Source organism: Limanda limanda, chromosome 12 (assembly GCF_963576545.1).
Source record: "Limanda limanda chromosome 12, fLimLim1.1, whole genome shotgun sequence".
In the NCBI taxonomy this organism is placed as follows: domain Eukaryota; kingdom Metazoa; phylum Chordata; class Actinopteri; order Pleuronectiformes; family Pleuronectidae; genus Limanda; species Limanda limanda.
In genome coordinates, this window is record NC_083647.1 from 3,244,919 (window position 1) to 3,265,620 (window position 20,702).

The 20,702-nt window shown below is 45.8% G+C and overlaps 4 protein-coding genes and 1 long non-coding RNA gene across 5 annotated transcripts in view; 3 read left to right on the top strand and 2 right to left on the bottom strand.

The window, feature by feature from the left end:
- LOC133015148 (histone H4-like) overlaps nt 1–20,702 on the bottom strand; it is a 77,147-nt gene that overhangs the window by 46,247 nt on the left and 10,198 nt on the right. The gene's annotated exons all lie outside the window — the stretch shown is intronic.
- LOC133015150 (histone H2A-like) overlaps nt 1–20,702 on the top strand; it is a 543,969-nt gene that overhangs the window by 38,849 nt on the left and 484,418 nt on the right. The window lies entirely within an intron of this gene.
- Nucleotides 678–7,478, top strand: LOC133015161 (histone H4). The gene is made up of 2 exons (XM_061082300.1): nt 678–692; nt 7,151–7,478. Exon 2 carries the CDS (start codon nt 7,154–7,156, stop codon nt 7,463–7,465), a length of 312 nt encoding a protein of 103 aa, XP_060938283.1. The 5' UTR covers nt 678–692; nt 7,151–7,153; the 3' UTR covers nt 7,466–7,478.
- On the bottom strand, nt 2,365–4,801 carry LOC133015167 (uncharacterized). Its single transcript, XR_009681521.1, has 3 exons — nt 4,738–4,801; nt 3,378–3,473; nt 2,365–2,590 (listed from the first exon to the last, which is right to left on the bottom strand). It is a non-coding gene; the product is annotated as an uncharacterized LOC133015167 (long non-coding RNA).
- Nucleotides 17,931–18,305, top strand: LOC133015577 (histone H2B). Its single transcript, XM_061082809.1, has one exon. The coding sequence runs from the start codon at nt 17,931–17,933 to the stop codon at nt 18,303–18,305; it is 375 nt and encodes a 124-aa protein (XP_060938792.1).

The window sequence follows — 20,702 nt, forward strand, 5'->3', positions numbered from 1 at the left end:
ACAGCGCACCAAGCAAGTGCACGCCCCCTCTCAGAGCATTACTCAGAGTGGCAGCGCGTATGTTTAATGGACAAATGGATGGACAGGATTGTCAGCCGAGGTTACACTCTGCAGTTTGCTTCCCCACCCCCGCGGTTCAACGGGATAGTGGAAACAATCCTGTCATCTCAGGAACATTGTCTCGCTCTCCAGTCAGTATTACAGGAACTTTTGAGGAAAAATGCAATTTCCAAAGTTCCTCAGGGGGAGGAGACACAGGGGTTTTACTCTCGTTATTTCCTGCTCCCGAAAAAGACGGTAGGAGTGAGACCCATCCTCGACTTGTCTCTGTTCAACAAGTCGATCATGGAGAGGCGGTTTCACATGCTCACGATCAGACAAGTGTTGGAGTGTGTTCACCAGGGAGACTGGTTCACCTCCATAGATCTGAAGGATGCATATTTCCACGTGTCGATCGTATCGAAACACAGGAGATATCCGCGCTTCTCATTCCAGGGGATACAATATCAGTACAACCACCTGCCGTTCGGTTACTCCCTGGCTCCACGCACTTTCTCCAAGTGTGTGGAAACGGCGTTGGAGCCGTTGCGCTGGACAGGGATGAGAGTTTTATTCTACCTGGACGATCTGCTATTATTAGCTCGCTCCAGGGAGGAAGCTGCGTTACAGACGAAAACACTGGTGTGTCATCTGTAGAGTTTGGGCTTCCCCATAAATTGGAAGAAAAGCTCTGCTCTCCCCGCCCAGTTTGTGACGTATCTGGGGGTGGAGCTAGACTCCGTCAGCATGAGAGCGCGGCTCTCACGACAGAGAGTAGAGGCTTTGACAGCTCTTCTCAGCCGCGTCACGCCCCCCAATGTTGTGACAGCTCTCTCTGTCATGCGCCTGCTGGGCATGATGTCAGCGGGTCACGTGGTAGTGCCCCTGGGCCTATTACACATGAGACGTCTGCAGAGATGGTTTATTCGTCTGCACGTCGATCCTGTGCGTCAGCGAAGACGCATGGTGGCCGTTCCTCCCTCAGTGAACGCAGATCTAATCCACTGGAAGAATCCCCGCACACTGTCAGCGGGAGTGCCGCTGGGCAGAGCTGCATCACACATCTCAGTGTTCACAGACGCATCTCTCTCAGGATGGGGAGGGGCGTGTCTGTCACAAGTGGTGGGAGGACAGTGGCCAGACCACATGTCTCTCCACATCAACGCACTGGAGCTCCTCACGGTGCAGAAGGTTCTCCAGCATTTTGCGTCACTGCAGCGGGATCAGCACATCCTGATCCGCACAGACAACAAGGCGACGGCAGCCTACATGAATCTCCAAGGAGGAGTGCGCTCCGCGCAGCTGCTGAACATAGCGAGGCGGCTGCTGCTGTGGACACACACACACTTTCTGTCAGTCAGAGCAGTGTATATTCCCGGTGTTTTGAACAGGGGAGCGGACATCATGTCGAGGGGAGGGTCCTCGACACGTAGGGCTGGGCGATATGGGAAAAAATGTTATCACGATGTTTTTCCATATTGATCGATCTCGATTCTTAACACGATATGTAGTTTTTGATCAGTTTCCTGAAGCCGTCCCTCTCCACTGTGCTCAGGGGCATCATATCTGTAGATAAGCAATAAGTTATAGGGCTCGTTATATTTTTTCCCCGCTTCGATTGTTTTCATATGGGGCAATGGCTGCAAAACACGACTGGATGGACTGTTGTTTTGCTAACATAGCATCGCTAACGTTAGCGATGCTAACGGGGACGTAGTGGTCTTGCCTGTCTCTTTGTTTGGTGTCGTGCAAACTTGAGCCCGCAGAGTCTAACTCTCTGTGTAATCACTGGGATGGTGCCGTCTCAGGTGATTGAAAAGGTTTGTGGTGTTTCCCGTCCTGGCTGGTACCGACCGCCGGCATATTTTGCAGACCGGCTTCGTCTGCTCCTCGTCCTTTTAGCCGTATCCAAACCACGTCCACACAACTGACGTCGCGTTACGCTTTTTTTCGAAAATGTCTTCGGTTCCGGGTGATGTAGGGATGTCGCTCTCACATTCGGCATTATTTTCGCTGTCCCGGACTTCAGTTTCACTCATTTTTTCTCTTTTTTCCAACTTTGTTCTCTCTTGTTCTCTCTCTCGCAACTGCAGCAGTTATCACGATGGGAAGGGGGCGTGCCGTGTCCTAACTGCAGACGGCGGCCGGCAGACTCCGACACTGTTGTTGCGCTTACTTTTGCCACTTGAGATCGAATACATGTCACGAGGAGATAATCAAAATCAATCGAAATTTTATCGCGATCCCGAACCGGGATCGAAAAATCGCCCAGCCCTATCGACACGGGGATTGTAGCCTTCATCCCGATCTGGTGAGTCAGATTTGGAGCAGGTTCGGCAAAGCAGAGGTGGATCTGTTCGCCTCTCGAGGAAACGCACAGTGCGCTCTGTGGTTTTCTCTGAGCGTGCGGGACAATCCTCCGCTGGGAGTGGACGCGTTAGCGCATCGGCCGTGGCCCAGGATGCTTCTTTACGCTTTTCCACCGGGTCCTTTGATTCCACGGTTCCATGACTTCAACCCCTTTGACAAACATTTCCTCTGAGTCTGCATCCTACAGAAAAACAAACAGAGACTAAAAAAAATATTCTTTTATTCTTTAAAGTTTTCATCCCCCCCATTAATAGGTCTAAGTAAATTTTTTGTGCCAAATTTGCCATTATTTTCTTGATGTGTTCTTACAATTCAGCTACTTTGCAGTTTCCAAGGTATACTGATCTTGCTCACTAGTGGACCAATGATATTAGTTCTTAAAAGTGATAGATCCACTGTAAAAGGGAAAAAAACTTATTATTTACACACCACTATGATAGAGGGATGGGTGAAGTGTTTGAGTCCACAAAACACTTTTGGTGTTTCAGGGGTAAACAACGTTGCAGGCAAATCCAATTCAATTGAAGTAACTGGCAAAACAGAAAAAAATGTAAAGTGCCTCATTACTGCTCGACTCCATGTGCTCTGATATGTTCCTCTATTGCCGCATTCACATCTACACACAAGCTCTCGCACCCGAGGGGCGTATGGAGTGCGTGTTAGCATCACTACTTCTGCAAGCAGACTTTTAGGCTTAAAATATGGTGTAAATGACATTCCAAGTCGAATTTGAATTTCTGTTGACTCAAACACTTCACCCACCCCTCCATCAGCACAGTGGTGAGTAAATAATTCCATTTTTCAGTGAACGATATTTTTAAATTCATAGATAAAATCATGGATTTGTTTTATGGCAAATTGCGATCAAATTAGTCTGTTCTCTAACCAGAGATTTACTGGCCCGTTGTATATTAATAATGCCCAAGCAGTCAAACATGAAAATATAACATAAACCAAAGTTGTCTTACCAGACATGTCTTCAGAGAGTTGTCTGGCTCCTCCCTCATAAAGAAAGTCAGACTTCTGAGATCTGTGGCCTTTCTTTGTGCAAGCACGTCAGTTGTCTGAAAGATACAAAATGAAAAAAAATATGTATCACATGGCTAGAAAATGAAATCAGTCTTTCATTTTCGCAAAACTGATGTTTATTTGTTTTCTAGAGCAATTTTTATTAATTAATTAATTAATTTTTAGCAGCATTGGTAGCATGTGTTTGATGCAAAGATATTCAACAACTACATGAACCATGGTTTTCCCCATTGTAAACATATTTTTTTTGATATTACTAACCATCATATTCCACAGGAAAGGTAAGGATAATGTTCAGTAACAGCACGAAGCGAAGTGTAAAAAAAAAAAAAAATATTCTGTTGCTGGCTTGACCACCTGTATATTAAATAGGGGTAGGAATTGGCAAAAATGTGACGATTCAATAGAATTGCGAAATTTGGGCCACGATTCAATATTATTGCGATTCTTAACATATTGCGATACAGCAAGTATTGCGATTTGATTCTGCAATATATTGCGATTCATGTCCCCCATATTATTCAAGGGCTTTTACAAAAAATTAGGAAAATAAGACTGCTCATCTCACTTCAAATGTCACATTATATTCTGTGAGCAACATTGTCTTCTACACATTAACTGAAGTGCAAAAACTAAGGGTAGTGCAAAAACTTTGTTCTTGAACATTCAGGACACAGGACCTTTGTAATTATTTTCTGAATAGGAGGCCTCTCACATGAACGCTGAGCTCCCAGCACATAACTTAGAATTATTTGAATACAATACAGTAACATGAAGCAGACGTAATAGAGTACTAATAAAAATAAACAAAAATGTGTACTGCTAGAGTCCAGTCCAGTTGGCTGCAAGGTCATGAACAAAAATGTTTAATTCATTTGGGAATATTGACATTTCTGAACAGAAAAAGGAGTTGGTCAACATGCTCAGATGTTAAAGTGCTCCACTGGGCCGTAACTATTTCTCCTGCAGTGGAGAACATCCTTTCAGCAGACACACTAGTGCCTGGAATGCTCAGGTATCTTTTAAACTCTGGAACTCTCTTCGTCATGCTTTACCAGCCAGGGGCTGTTTCATATATAATTAAATATTGCAAAAATTGTCAATAAAGTATAAAAATAAAAAATAAAAAATAAAAATATTGCAATACTTTGTGCTTCTCTATCGATATAATTGCGTGCGCAAAATAACGCAATACTGAACAGAATTGATTTTTTTCCCCCACCACTAGTATTAAGGCATCATTAACCAAATATATGATGTGTGAACGTAGGGAGAACCCTGCATTAATCTCCTACTTACATTTCCTGGTCATCAAAGATGTCCAGAAGGGCCCTGAGGCCTTTTCCAAGTGCTTCAAGTGATCTGGACAGCTTTATCAACTGATGAATGAGTGTGCGTCCAATGAGAAGAACATTTCCCAGTTCCACTTAAGTAATTCTAAAAAAGAGAGGAGAGAGTGTTAAAAGACATGTTAAATATGGTTGCTGCGGTGGTCAAGACAGACATTCTGGTCATATTCTCCACACACATTACATGACTAAGAGACCAAAATGAATACAAATGGGAGATGAATTTAACTATTTCAATTTTAAAACAATTATTAAACTTTCACAAAAGCTTAAGCAATTCATTTTGTCAAATAGTAATACCACCCTAGCTTTGATTAAAAAAGGAGAGACATTAAAAGATGACATATACCCTGGCATGCATAAATAAAGAACATGAATCAATTAACATAAAAAGCTCCCATTATTTAACCTTCATCGTTAGCTATTTGTAAGTCAACAAATGATGTTTTGATAATAACTTTCACAAAAGCCTTACTGCAGCCCTCTCCTCAAACTTGACAGAATGTAGGGGGTGAGGGGTTCATTAAAAACAATACATCAGTATAATAATAAAAATTATAATCATATTTATACATATACAAGCTTTTTGTGTTTTATCACAAGGACAAGTACTTAGATGAACGTCACATGCACACGGGCTGACGTTAACTGTAACTTCTGGAAGTGGCACCGCTTCAACTAGCACAGCAGTTTGCAGCTAAATGTTAGCATGCTAACACTGCAATCGAAGTCAAAAAGTTGTGCGTGTGCATGGAAAGTACAACCTTTAAAACACAGCAATGCGCACACTCCCTCGATAAGCCAATAGCGTAACACGTGGGTAGTTTCTTAGCTTTAGCACGGTGGGGTAGTTTCTACAGGTAGCTAACAGGTAGCTTCTATGGATAGCTTCTACAAGAAGCTTTGTAAACGTTGTGAACCTTTACATTCAAAAGACAACGGGTGGCAGAATAAGCAGCAAACAAGCGGTAACTGGAGCACAGAGTCGTACCTGGTTCATGTGAGCTGGAGAAGAGCGAGGCGGAGCGCCAGCAGCACTGGGACATGTGCGGACATGCTCCGTAGGGCTGACCGGTGCTTGAAAATGCGCATGCGCGGAGACACTGACTAGGTTTTGACTTCCTGTCACGCAAGTGCACTCCTAAACACACTTAAACTTAGAAATATGAACATATGCCCCCCTCCTCACACACACATCATTTGAATATATATATACAAATTATATATATATGAACTTGTGTATGTGTGTGTGTATGTGTGTTAGGACATATTATATAAACATGTCTTGCTTGTTTTGTAAAGCACTTTGTGTCTTTTGTTTTGAAAGGTGTTATTTAAATTAAGATATATATATATATATATATACATATATATCACTGTTTGAAGTTTCCTCAACTTAACATTTTCAGTGAGCTGCATTACTTATCTGTAAACTTGGAACTTGAAGTCAGCTCAACATTTTTCAAAAATATTTGCTCACTCAACTCAGAAAACAAAATTAGATCAACGATTTTGAAGTTGGGCTTTTTACAGTGAAGGTCCATATTTGCAAATGAAACCAGATGAATGAAGTAAAACAGAATCCAGCAGAATGTCAGTTTGTAATCAACAACACTTTCAAGCAGACATGAGGTGCAAAAGGTGCTGCGATTAGATTCACTGTATGAATGTGTGTGGGTGATTGGTTGAATGTAAAACTGTACTGTAAAGCGCTTTGAGTGGTCATCAAGACTAGAAGAGCGCTGTATAAATACAAAACCATTTACTATTTTAAAACTGGTCAGTATCCAATGATGCCAAATGAAAGATGAACATAGTCACACTGTCACCTTGGACTGCTTATAAAAGGGCATGTTCATAACACTATCAAAAACAGTTTCAGACAAGCATCAAGTGCTTACACTGCTTGACACTGCACTAACACTTTTGAATATTACATTCACTTTTGGTTGGGGGTTGTGTTTTAGATAAAAAGCTATTTAAGTACTTAACAGGAGGGCTAAGGGATAAATCGTGAGCTGACTCTTTGTGTGACCACTGTTTTTCACTCAAGGTTGCTCAACATTCATACATTGTCTAAGTACTTCCCTAATCAGTCCTAATGTTAATCTTATTTTTAACCCAGCGTTTTTCACAGGCACTCCTCCTACTTGATGGAAACGTGACACAGTCCTACTATTACACAAAACTGTTAAAGTGTCAGACTTTAATATCTACCGTCCTACATCCAAACCTGTGGAGGCGCTAGCGCACAATACACTTAATTCTCAGCGGCCATGAGGATCTATTAATGCTATTAATGAGCTATTAATATCTGTGGATCCCTGGGAGCATTCTATTGACTAGATCTCATCTAACTGAAGAAGATGTCTGGACGCGGAAAGGGAGGAAAGGGACTCGGTAAAGGAGGCGCAAAGCGTCACCGCAAAGTTCTCCGTGATAACATCCAGGGAATCACCAAGCCCGCCATCCGCCGCCTGGCTCGCCGTGGCGGAGTGAAGCGTATCTCCGGTCTGATCTACGAGGAGACCCGCGGCGTGTTGAAGGTTTTCCTGGAGAACGTGATCCGCGATGCTGTCACCTACACCGAGCACGCCAAGAGGAAGACCGTGACCGCCATGGACGTGGTGTATGCTCTGAAGAGACAGGGCCGCACTCTGTACGGCTTCGGCGGATAAACACACTTTCCAACAGCTCAACAACACAACGGCTCTTTTAAGAGCCACACACCGAGTCAATGAGAGCTCACATCCTCTGCTCAACACCAATCAGTCGTTCTTAGAGTATTTCCCTTAATTGTCAATTTTTGAAGTTATTTCATATCAAAACATCAAATTATATTATACAATTGTTGACGATGTAGACATGATATGCAGCTATTTCTTATGGACTTCATATACCATACCTCTTTACAGAGAATTCCGTAGTTGACATGTGTTCACATTAATTATTTTCTTTACTAATCGTAGTTTCCTCTGGTCTTTAATTGCTAGATATATAAGTGACACCGAAAAAACAAAGTTTATATTTATACTGTTAATATTTATATATATATATAGTTTAATGACAGTTATATACACATTAACATATATACACACTTGCATAAGAAATACTGAAGTTGCGGGTGAGCTGCTTAGATAAATGACAATTGCAGCCTCGCATCATACACATGTATGTGTATATCTACTTCAGTGACATGAGGCAGCCAGCAGATGGAGCTGCTGTCCAAATTACGTGAACCGGAACAACGTCCACTACCAGTTGAACTCTCCTACATGTCTTGTCAGAAGCTTTGTTTTCCAGTAGCTCAGCTTCTTCAGTTATTGCAGCTTCTTCTCTGGTCTGAAGATTGAAAATGAGCTCTGTAGCTGCATCAACTTGATCAGTGGCTGTCACTACAATAAGGCACCCCCCCCCTCCCCAGCTTTATGATTAGAAACACTTAGTTAAGTTTCAGAGTAGAATTACAAATCTTGCTTGAGGACCATGGTCAGAGCTGTCTGTTTAAGGTGCTGCACCCCCCCCCCCCCCCCCCCCCCCCCCAGTGTGTTGATCTGAATGGATGTTGAGGAGCAGAGCGCAGCCGCTTTACGCTTCAAGTCTGTGCAGAAACACATGCAGGTTAAAAATGAGTCACCCCCTGACATTAACATGAATAACTCACACACACACACACATATTGATATATATTCACACAGCCATTTAGTGATATCTACATTTAGCACTGAGCAACTACTTTTGTTGCTATGAAGAACACACAAGTGTCCTCTACGTGTCCTTGTTCTGCGGGAGTTTAGCAAAGGCCTTACACTGCAGCCCTCTGGAACCTGACTGACTGACTGACCTATTGACTCACTCACTGGTTAATGGAGACCCTGTTGCAATACACACTAAGATAAAACACAGCACTTGATTGATTGTGTAACCAGATGTTACCAGAAAGAAACTTTGTATTTGAAGTGTTTCCACTGTTCTTCAACAAAGTCACTTACCAGATTGTTTATGGGAATGTCCTCACATATCACTGTGTTGCTCTGAGCGAGTGAGTGTGTGTGTCTGAGTGTGTGTGTGTGTGTTATATATATAAATGTACATATACATATTGGTGCTGTAAGTTAAACGGCTATACCACAAACCCATTTTAACGACGTCATTTTTTTTCTTGCGACATGAACGCAGAGCTGCCAACTCTCACGCTTTCGCCGTGTGACACACCGTCATGAAGTACAAGGAGTGTGTGTGTGTGTGTGTGTGTGCTGTCTCTGCTTTGAAAGACAACGTCTTAAGGCCAATTTATGCTTGAGCGTATTTTGTAAAACGAAGGCTTCGGACAGCTTTTCGTACAGGTCTGATAACTTCTCCGTGTTGTGTCGGAGAGCCCGCGGACATCTCTTGGCTGTGATTGGTCCGCGAACGACATCATTTCCGTATGTCGTCATTTCCGTACGACGTCATTTCTGTTCGACGTCATTTCCGGACCTGTAACTTCCTGATTCACAATAAATACATACACAACTACGATTCTACGATTAATGTGACGTGTGTGTTAAGCCAGGGGAGTTGTCCGGCTGACGGTGGCTCGTTCGAGCACTGACAACATGTGTTCACGGTCACAGACGGTTAGAACGAGCTTTCAAAACGGCGCTAGCAGGCTAGGCTAGCGGGCTAGGCTAGCCACCATGCTAACTGCGGTGGTAACAGTGCATAACCCCGCCGTCACGACTTTAATTCCACTTCTATCATGACACTGTTTCTATAATACCGCCAGGTTAGAAGCAAACACTGGGTAGTAGTTAGTGTCGGGAGTCCCTTCTGACTGTGTGTGGAAGCTGAGGTTGAAGCTAGCTGGGAGGGGAGCTAGCTAGCTACATGTAGCCTCAAGCAGATTCAAGCTGTGGAATCAGCAACACAGTTCAGAAACAAGACCGGGGAACCGCTGCGCTAAGAAACGATAACATCAGCATCTTGACCCGCTGGGTGTCACTTTATTTAGTTCTGTTAGTTGCCATGGTTCAGTGTGTGGGACGCAAGCTAACAGATGTAAACAGAGACACGTGGACTTCTTCTTCCCAAATGGGGTAGGCTTCTCTGAGCTCGTCTTCCGTTGCGCCACCTATGGGTTTGGCGATGAATTTTTTCCGACGTAGAGTGTCGGAGAAGTAAAAATCAAAAAGACTCTTTGGCCCCCGCTGAGACCTCGCCGAGAAACGGACACGTAGTAGTATATAAGAGCCTTTAATATGAAAGTCGATCCGAGTGATGTGGGCGACTTTCAACCGGCTGAAATCTCCCTGTACTCTATTAAACAGGTCTTGACGCAGCAGCTAATTGGACTGTAATATTCAGAGGCAGCAGGCAGGACCAAGTGTCTATGGAATTTGTCTAATTTAATACATGTATAACAATAATGACGATTATAATAAAAAGGTGCCAAATTTATCACGATCATCTTTTTCCCTTCTTTTCTTTGGGAGGGCGGCTCCCTATTGGCCAGCTACACCTGTTTATGTTCCAGGCACAAAGGAGCCGATACCGGTCCTGCTGATGGGTTGATGCTCTTCCACGGCACACAACAAACCTTCTTGCTCCTGCACGTTTGGATGTTCTATCTTGGAGGAGCTGTTCCCTTCTCATTTAGAGCTGTGTATTTATCAGGTTGCTTTGGTTCAGGTTGTTTTAAATGATACTAATGTGATACCACCATAAATAATAATACGTTTCAGACATCTTGCATTTTTTCTTAACCTTCCAAATGTTACCGTTGAGCTCTACAGTTCAACCTCTGTCAGCAGCAGAATAGTGGTTCTATATCGGACATGCTCCGTCGGGCTGACCGGTGCTTGAAAATGCGCATGCGCGGAGACATTGACAAGGTTGTGACTTCCCGTCACGCAGGTGCACTCCTAAACACACTTAAACTTAGAAATATGAACATATGCCCCCCTCCCCACACACACATCATTTGAATATATATATACAAATTAAATATATATATGAACTTGTGTATGTGTGTGTGTATGTGTGTTAGGACATATGATATAAACATGTCTTGCTTGTTTTGTAAAGCACTTTGTGTCTTTTGTTTTGAAAGGTGTTATATATATATATATAGTCTTACTCAGTGAACTTAGTTCTAACAAGAGATGGCTAATCACTGTTTGAAGTTTCCTCAACTTAACATTTTCAGTGAGCTGCATTACTTATCTGTAAACTTGGAACTTGAAGTCAGCTCAACATTTTTCAAAAATATTTGCTCACTCAACTCAGAAAACAAAATTAGATCAACGATTTTGAAGTTGGGCTTTTTACAGTGAAGGTCCATATCTGCAAATGAAAACAGATGAATGAAGTAAAACAGAATCCAGCAGAATGTCAGTTTGTAATCAACAACACTTTCAAGCAGACATGAGGTGCAAAAGGTGCTGCGATTAGATTCACTGTATGAATGTGTGTGGGTGATTGGTTGAATGTAAAACTGTACTGTAAAGCGCTTTGAGTGGTCATCAAGACTAGAAGAGCGCTGTATAAATACAAAACCATTTACTATTTTAAAACTGGTCAGTATCCAATGATGCCAAATGAAAGATGAAGAAAGCCACACTGTCACCTTGGACTGCTAATACAAGGGCATGTTCATAACACTATCAAAACAGTTTCAGACAAGCATCAAGTGCTTACACTGCTTGACACGGCACTAACACTTTTGAATATTACATTCACTTTTGGTTGGGGGTTGTGTTTTAGATAAAAAGCTATTTAAGTAGTTAACAGGAGGGCAAAGGGATAAATCGTGAGCTGACTCTTTGTGTGACCACTGTTTTTAACTCAAGGTTGCTCAACATTCATACATTGTCTAAGTACTTCCCTAATCAGTCCTAATGTTACTCTTATTTTAACCCAGCGTTTTTCACAGGCACTCCTCCTACTTGATGGAAACGTGACACAGTCCTACTATTACACAAAACTGGTAAAGTGTCAGACTTTAATATCTACCGTCCTACACCCAAACCTGTGGAGGCGCTGGCGCACAATACACTTAATTCTCAGCGGCCATGAGGATCCACAGAGGAGGAAGAGGGCCGCCTCGGTCTTCTATCAGGTCCTCAGTCAAGCTATGACTAGCTGTGGTTCCCTCGGAGCACTCCATTGACTAGATCTCATCTAACTGAAGAAGATGTCTGGACGCGGAAAGGGAGGAAAGAGACTCGGTAAAGGAGGCGCAAAGCGTCACCGCAAAGTTCTCCGTGATAACATCCAGGGAATCACCAAGCCCGCCATCCGCCGCCTGGCTCGCCGTGGCGGAGTGAAGCGTATCTCCGTTCTATATCGTATAGGCTTCGCCCTTTAAGGCTATCGCTAGTGGGTTTATCCCTCGCGCGCATGCGCAGCACTGAAAACTTTAGTCCACGCCCACCAACTGTGGGCCCCACCCCCGGTCTCACCGTGTATAAATTGGAGTGAGACCGACTGCTCGTTTCCCATTTTTCTTCAGCGATGAAGCAGCACGAACGAGCGAACATCCGCTTGTGCCCGGGGTGCCAAACCGGGTACATCATGTCCAGAGACCTCCACCCGCGCTGCGAATCCTGCCTCGGCCCTGAGCACGCCGGCCTCGCGCTCACTCCCGGAGCCAACTGTGCCTTTTGCAAGTTACTCGATGAACCCGAGAGACGCCGGCGAGCCGAGGCTTACACGGATATGGATGGCGAAGGATTCGCATCACAACGCGCTTTTGGTCTGGACGAAGCCATCGAGTTTTTTGACGGTCGCGGACCGGAGTCAGTCGACTCCGCTCCCGGTGCAAAAGATCAATATCCTTCCGTCGGTTTCCCCCTTGAGACCGAGGGGTCGGACTGCACGGTTTTAACTTCTGCCACCGCTGAGCTGACGGGCATGGGTGCCCTCGTGCAGCTGATGCCAGGAGTAATTCAAAAGGCGGCGGCTTCAAGGCAGATGACCATGCCTCTTCCTCATGCCACGGACGCGCTGGAGGAAGGCATCGGGGTCGAGCCGACACGGCGGCGCCGACAGAACGCGTGGTGGCCGTGTATCCCGGCGATCAGCGCTGACCTGGCCCGTGCAGCGGAGGAGCCTGTGAAGCTAAAGTCCCCTGTCCTATGTCCCCATCACAAGGGTGGTGGGGATTTCCAATAAGGGTTTTCCACTCGTACCTCCACTGGAACCAAGCCTGGCTTCCGTGTTCGGTGTGTCATCTAACCCCCTCGATCCAAACACTGGCACGGCTGGCTGACCGTACCCACCAGTGTGCCTTCCAGCAGTTAGCCGCCGCAAACAACATGGCGATGTTGTCTTACTGGGTGAAGTCAATGACTCTGGAACCTGACCTGGTTGACAAATCAGAGGCTCTGAGTCAAGCCACTTCCATGCTCCTGACGCTGAGTGCCTCGGTCGCGGTGGTCCGCACCGCCGCCTGGCAGACCCTCATCCACCGATGCATTTGGTTGGATCGGTCCGGCTTTTCAGAGAAGCTGCGAAAGGAGCTCATGGAGGCTCCCATCAGCCCGGACGGGCTCTTCGGGCCCCGGCTGCAGACGGCGATCGAAGAGATGCAGAAGGCGGCAGATGGTGCTGACAGATTTAGAAGACACCTGTACGGGCCACAGGAGCACCGTCGAGACCGCCGGGCTCCTCCCCCTCTTCAGGTCGCGACAGCGTCTCGCCCTCCAGCATCTCGCCATCCAGCTCCAGCTGTCCAACCCCCATCTTTTCCTCCTCGGACCGGCCTGCCAGCGGAACGGCAGAATCGAGGGAGGAACCGGAGAATGGCCTGCACCTGGTCCAACCCACCGGAGGAACCCCCCAGGAAACAGGGGAGGAGATTTTGACATTTGGGGGGGAGACGTGTGTCAGGTCTGCTGGGAGTTTTGAAAGTTTTGAAATAAAACAAAAACATCTTCCCCAGAAGAGCAGATCCTTTAGACAGTCAGTACCAGAGTTCCTCGCTCTGCTGCCACTGTTTCACACACATCATCCCCCACACTGTGTGAGCTGCCCTCTGATACACGGCACAGACTCAGAACACTAAGTCAGTACATCTCCTCTGTCACAGAGACATTGTTCCCCCACACCTTTCTCGACTAACAGTAAGTGTGTCCATTAGTCCACGAGAGCCGTCTCCACGCCTCGTGTTGACAGCGCACACACTGTGTCTGCACTCAGCGTCTTCCCCCCTCCTTTCTCAAGGAGCGAGGGTTTGACTGGACATACGAGCTGCGTTCAGGAGCCTTGTAAAATAAAAGGACTTCCTAAGCGGCCGTTTTCTGCCGTCGACGCGTCATCCCCGTGTCAGCGTCTGACCGCACGTGCAGTTGAGAGCCTGTGTGCTCCGGGGGCTTCTGATCAGCTCTTTCGATGCGAGCCCCCCATGGGTTGTTCCGGAGTCCGCTCCGATGCGAACAACGGCGGTCAGGGCTCTGGCTTGGCTCGTCACCATGACAACCACAACGCACCAAGCAAGTGCACGCCCCCTCTCAGAGCATTACTCAGAGTGGCAGCGCGTATGTTTGATGGACAAATGGATGGACAGGATTGTCAGCCGAGGTTACACTCTGCAGTTTGCTTCCCCACCCCCGCGGTTCAGCGGGATAGTGGAAACAATCCTGTCATCTCAGGAACATTGTCTCGCTCTCCAGTCAGAGCTACAGGAACTTTTGAGGAAAAATGCAATTTCCAAAGTTCCTCAGGGGGAGGAGACACAGGGGTTTTACTCCCGTTATTTCCTGGTCCCGAAAAAGACGGGAGGCGTGAGACCCATCCTCGACTTGTCTCTGTTCAACAAGTCGATCATGGAGAGGCGGTTTAACATGCTCACGATCAGACAAGTGTTGGAGTGTGTTCACCAGGGAGACTGGTTCACCTCCATAGATCTGAAGGACACATATTTCCACGTGTCGATCGTATCGAAACACAGGAAATATCTGCGCTTCTCATTCCAGGGGATACAATATCAGTACAACCGCCTGCCGTTCGGTTACTCCCTGGCTCCACGCACTTTCTCCAAGTGTGTGGAAACGGCGTTGGAGCCGTTACGCAGGACAGGGATGAGAGTTTTATTCTACCTGGACGATCTGCTATTATTAGCTCGCTCCAGGGAGGAAGCTGTGTTACAGACGAAAACACTGGTGTGTCACCTGTCGAGTCTGGGCTTCACCATAAGCTTGAAGAAAAGCTCTGCTCTCCCCGCCCAGTCCGTGACGTATATGGGGGTGGAGCTAGACTCCGTCAGCATGAGAGCGCGGCTCTCACGACAGAGAGTAGAGGCTTTGACAGCTCTTCTCAGCCGCGTCACGCCCCCCAATGTTGTGACAGCTCTCTCTGTCATGCGCCTGCTGGGCATGATGTCAGCAGGTCACGTGGTAGTGCCCCTGGGCCTATTACACATGAGACGTCTGCAGAGATGGTTTATTCGTCTGCACGTTGATCCTGTGCGTCAGCGAAGACGCATGGTGACCGTTCCTCCCTCAGTGAACGCAGATCTAATCCACTGGAAGAATCCCCGCACACTGTCAGCGGGAGTGCCACTGGGCAGAGCTGCGTCACACATCTCAGTGTTCACAGACGCATCTCTCTCAGGATGGGGGGGGGCGTGTCTGTCACAAGTGGTGGGAGGACAGTGGCCAGACCACATGTCTCTCCACATCAACGCGCTGGAGCTCCTCACGGTGTGGAAAGTACTCCAGCATTTTGCGTCACTGCTGCGGGATCAGCACATCGTGATCCGCACAGACAACAAGGCGACGGCAGCCTACATAAATCGCCAAGGAGGAGTGCGCTCCGCGCAGCTGCTGAACGTAGCGAGGCGGCTGCTGCTGTGGACACACACACACTTTCTCTCAGTCAGAGCAGTGTATATTCCCGGTGTTTTGAACACGGGAGCGGACATCATGTCGAGGGGAGGTCCTCGACACGGAGATTGGAGCCTTCATCCTGATCTGGTGTGTCAGATTTGGAGCAGGTTCGGCAAAGCAGAGGTGGATCTGTTCGCCTCTCGAGGAAACGCACAGTGCGCTCTGTGGTTTTCTCTGAGCGTGCGGGACAATCCTCCGCTGGGAGTGGACGCGTTAGCGCATCGGCCGTGGCCCAGGATGCTTCTTTACGCTTTTCCACCGGGTCCTTTGATTCCACGGTTCTTGGATCGAGTTCTAGAGGAACGGCTGTCAGCCATCCTCGTAGCTCCGGAGCGCACGGGCGCGTCATGGTTTCCATGTCTGCAACAGCTGATCTCAGGGTTGCCATGGGAGATTCCGTGGCGCGGGGACGCTCTCTCTCAGGCAGGAGGAGCGATCAGGAATTACCCGATGATAGGTCAGCGTCTGTGGGCCTGGCCGCTGAACGGGAACATTTAGAGAGACTGGGTCTCTCTCAAGATGTTGTGCGCACTATCCAGGGCGCCAGGGCCGCATCTACCAGAGCTTCATACACATCCAAATGGAGCGCTTTTCAGCGTTGGTGTGTAGACAGGAGTCTGGAGCCCACGGTGTGTTCCCTGCCTCAGGTGCCGCATTCCTCCAGCTTTTGATGGATAGGAATTTGGCTTTTAGCACAGTTAAGACATATGCTGCTGCTATTTCTTCCTGTCATGAGGGTTTCGGTGGCAGAACAGTGTTCAGTCATCCTCTGACGAAACGATTTCTGAGGTGCGTAAGAAGAGACAGGCCAGTGTCACGTTCCTTGGCCCCTCAGTGGGATTTAGCACTGGTTTTACGTGCATTGGTGAAAGCTCCTTTTGAACCGTTGGAGCAAATTCCGCTTAAATTACTGTCGGTCAAAACAGCTCTGCTGTTGGCTTTGACATCTGCAAAGAGAGTTAGTGATTTGTCTGCTCTCTCTGTGGCACCTTCATGTCTTCGGATCCAAGGAGATTGCAGCTCGGCTATTCTACGCCCTAATCCTGCTTTTACGCCTAAAAGCATCACGAGCTCTTTCCGATCAAGAGTGATCACTTTGGAGGGGTTTTTCCTACCCCCTCACAATTCAGAGGAAGAGGCCACTTCTCATCTTCTCTGTCCTGTGCGTGCGCTGGCCTGTTATGTGGCGCGCACGGCCGTGGTGAGACGCACACAGCATCTGTTTGTGCATTACAGGGAGCAGTCTCAAGGGCTCCCCCTGTCGGCACAGCGCCTGTCTCACTGGCTCTGTGAAGCTGTGTCACAGGCTTACCTCTCATCAGGGATGGATCCTGCACAGAGCATCAGAGCACTTCCTTTTTTTTCCTCCTCTGCGGCTTTGCATGGAGGAATGACAGTGGGGGATATCTGCACTGCAGCTTCCTGGTCTTCCCCCTGTTCTTTCATTCGCTTTTACCTGTGGGATGTTTCCCGTTCCTCCATGACTCACTCTGTACTGAGTGTTTTGTCAGAGTGATGGTTTAGTGGATGTCTCTGTCTGATGCTCTCCCTCCCATCTAAAGAGCTGGGGAGAGCTGTCTGACTTCTACTCTGTATTTGTTGGACTGTTACAGTGCGTAACGTTCGTCTGACACGTCTTACAGCAGTAGAATTTTCCTGACCATTCCACCATGGAATATTCTTCATATTCCATTATGACGCCTGGAATGGTTGATGGTTATAAGGCAGATGAGTTTATGCTTGTGGTACGGTACAGACCCAGTGAGGCATTGACTACATCGAGCTTCGCCTTTAACCCACTAGCGATAGCCTTAAAGGGCGAAGCCTATACGATATAGAACGTTAGTTACGTAATGTAACTCTAGATTCTATGAGTATAGGCGAAGCCTTTTAAGTTTTGGGCCTCACTGGTTTCCTATATGGCTGAAGAAAAAGCTATTATTAGGGAAACGAGCAGCCGGTCTCACTCCAATTTATACACGGTGAGAACGGGGGTGGGGCCCACAGTTGGTGGGCGTGGACTAAAGTTTTCAGTGCTGCGCATGCGCGCGAGGGATAAACCCACTAGCGATAGCCTTAAAGGGCTGCGCCTATACTCATAGAATCTAGAGTTATTATATGTAACTAACGACTCATGAACATGGAGACACTCCCACGTGCTGCACATTCAGCCAATGACAGAGAGGGAACGGCACATATTGATTTACATGTGATGTGCTCAAATACAGCCTGGCCACCAGCGTCTGTATTCATTTGAACGAACAATATCGTGACGATGCCTGAACCAGCGAAGCCTGCGCCCAAGAAGGGCTCCAAGAAAGCGGTGGCCAAGGCCCCCGGTAAGGGTGGAAAGAAGAGGAGAAAGTCCAGGAAGGAGAGCTACGCCATCTACGTGTACAAAGTGCTGAAGCAGGTGCACCCCGACACCGGGATCTCCTCCAAGGCCATGGGCATCATGAACTCCTTCGTGAGCGACATCTTCGAGCGCATCGCCGGTGAGGCCTCTCGTCTGGCTCATTACAACAAGCGCTCCACCATCACCTCCAGGGAGATTCAGACCGCCGTCCGCCTGCTGCTGCCCGGGGAGCTGGCTAAACACGCCGTGTCTGAGGGCACCAAGGCCGTGACCAAGTACACCAGCTCCAAGTAAATGCCTCTGCGGAGACATCAAACCAACGGCTCTTTTAAGAGCCACACACTTTCTCTATGAAGACAAACTGTCCTGACTCTCACATGTCCAGCAATATTTCAACAGCCACTTTTAACTAATAATGTAACTGCGGTTAATTAAATTGAAGAGGACAATCATGTGAATACATTCTAAACAACCTGCATAACTTCTACACATGAAAATAATTATTTTTTAAATCCAATAGCAGAATTTACTGCAGGACTTTTCCTCTGTCTCAAATCAGTGATTGCTGTTATTCACGAGGAGCTGCCCCCCCCCCCCCTGGTGGTCATAATCGTATTGCAAAGAAGCCTATGAGATCCTTGCTCCTCAAAGTCAGAGGACTACACTTGCACGTAAAAACACAACCACCCACCAAAAGCAAGTGTTAACAATTTTAACTGGCTGTCCCCATTCAAAAGTGTGAAAGTTAACTAGTTTTCTATTGACGTTAAACATTGTCACAAAAAGTTGACCCCAAGGACTATAAGAAGGTGATATTACAACTGAGACATAACAATCTAATAGTCAATAGACAGTGACTCTTTAAACGTGGTCTTTTATTTAAAAAAAACAAGCAGCGATTTGTTTTATCAGCCCTAAAAGTCATGTTGTAGCTGTACAAAAGTGTTAGTGCAGCTCAAGCAGTGTAAGAACTTGATGCTAGACGGGAATCGTTTTTGATAGTGTTATGAACATGCCCATTTATTATTAGTCCGGGGGGGCCAGTGTGTCTATGTTCATCTTTCATTAGGCATCTTTGGATACTGACCAGTTTTAAAATCACCTCAAGAATGCTTGAAACTGTTGCTGATTTCAACCTGTCATTCTGCTGGATTCTTTTGTACTATATTGATAGGGTTTAATTTACAGAAATGGACCTTAGAAAAAGAAGTCCTGGTTGTGTGGTGGCATCCTTAACATGATATTTTCGCCCCCCGCCACCTGTAGCTGTCAGTCTACAACGACGAGGAGCTCATCAAACTCCTGAGCAGAGTGACCATCTCTCCACTTTGTCTTTGCTTTCCTACCTTTGATTCATGAGTTGAAAACTATGAGGTTAACAGCAATACTGTTATTACATTGTTAAAATATATATATAACATTATAACATTGTTATGCTATGAGTTTGGATGGGCGTGAGTGAAGGGGAGGGGGGTGTGTTTTTTTATGTCAAGCATGGGAGGTACTTTGTGTTTTAGTGCTTGTTTATAAAGCACTACATAAATAAAGTATATTTGAATGGTTCAAATAACATGTTTACATGCTACCACTTACCCACGGCAATCTACACAAACACTTTCACATACTGCACATGTGTGTACATTCTGGACTCACAGTGTGTTTGTTAACACTAAAGCCTTCAATTGTAATATGAATGTGTTATTGGCTATAACAGTCTGAGAAGACTTGATCTATTGATCAATAGGTAACATATGGACAGGTTGACTGAGATCTCTCACTCACGAGACGAATACTTTTCAAAAACATTTGTGTAATGATTATTTTAAACAAATAATGATTAAAATAATATATCTAAACATGTATCCTAGTGTTAATGTGAAGAGTCAATGTAGGTGTTTACTAAATCAGACAGCAGAGACATTTCAAATTCCAGTAAAGCAAAGACATTCTGCAAAATATATGATACATGTTGACTTTTTGTATTACATGAGAGAAATGTGCCACAATATTAATTTGATCATTGCTTAAAGTCTACATCTAGTAAAATTGACTACTTCAACATGGATATTAAATTAAGTCCTAATTATAGAATGACTCTCCAGCATCCTCAGCATGAAACGTGACTTTAGTACAAAGGAATCATCAGCAGGTGCTTGTTTTGTTTTGGGAAAAAGACTTTGATATGGTTGCCGTGGAAATCAATGCAAATATAATTGCAGTGAGATGATAGCAGCCTGTGATTGTGTTTACAGCATTCAGTGATACTTAACATTTTCATCCGAGTCTATATCAGTGGGATGTACATGTTCTGCTGTATGAATGCCTGTAATGCAACTGTTCCAATTAGGTTCAAGGCTTCAAATATTTCCCTTGTTTGCAAGGGCTCCAATCCCTGGGGGACATGTTTGTCTTTCAGAACCATTGGAATGTTTTACCAAAAGCACCTTTTAAATAACTTAAGCTGTTTGATAAGTGTTTGCACCGAGTAGATCAGTTTCTTGGAAAAAAAGGTCATCTCACTTATAATAATAAAAGAATTTAATTGCAGCTCTGACCATGGTTCCATTTAACAGTTGAAGTGAAATAGCAGACCTAATGAATATTAGAATAATAGCAGGCCGGGTCTTAGCTTGCAATGTGTATTCTATGCAGAGCTACTAATGCAACAAATATTTTACTGCAAACTCTTTT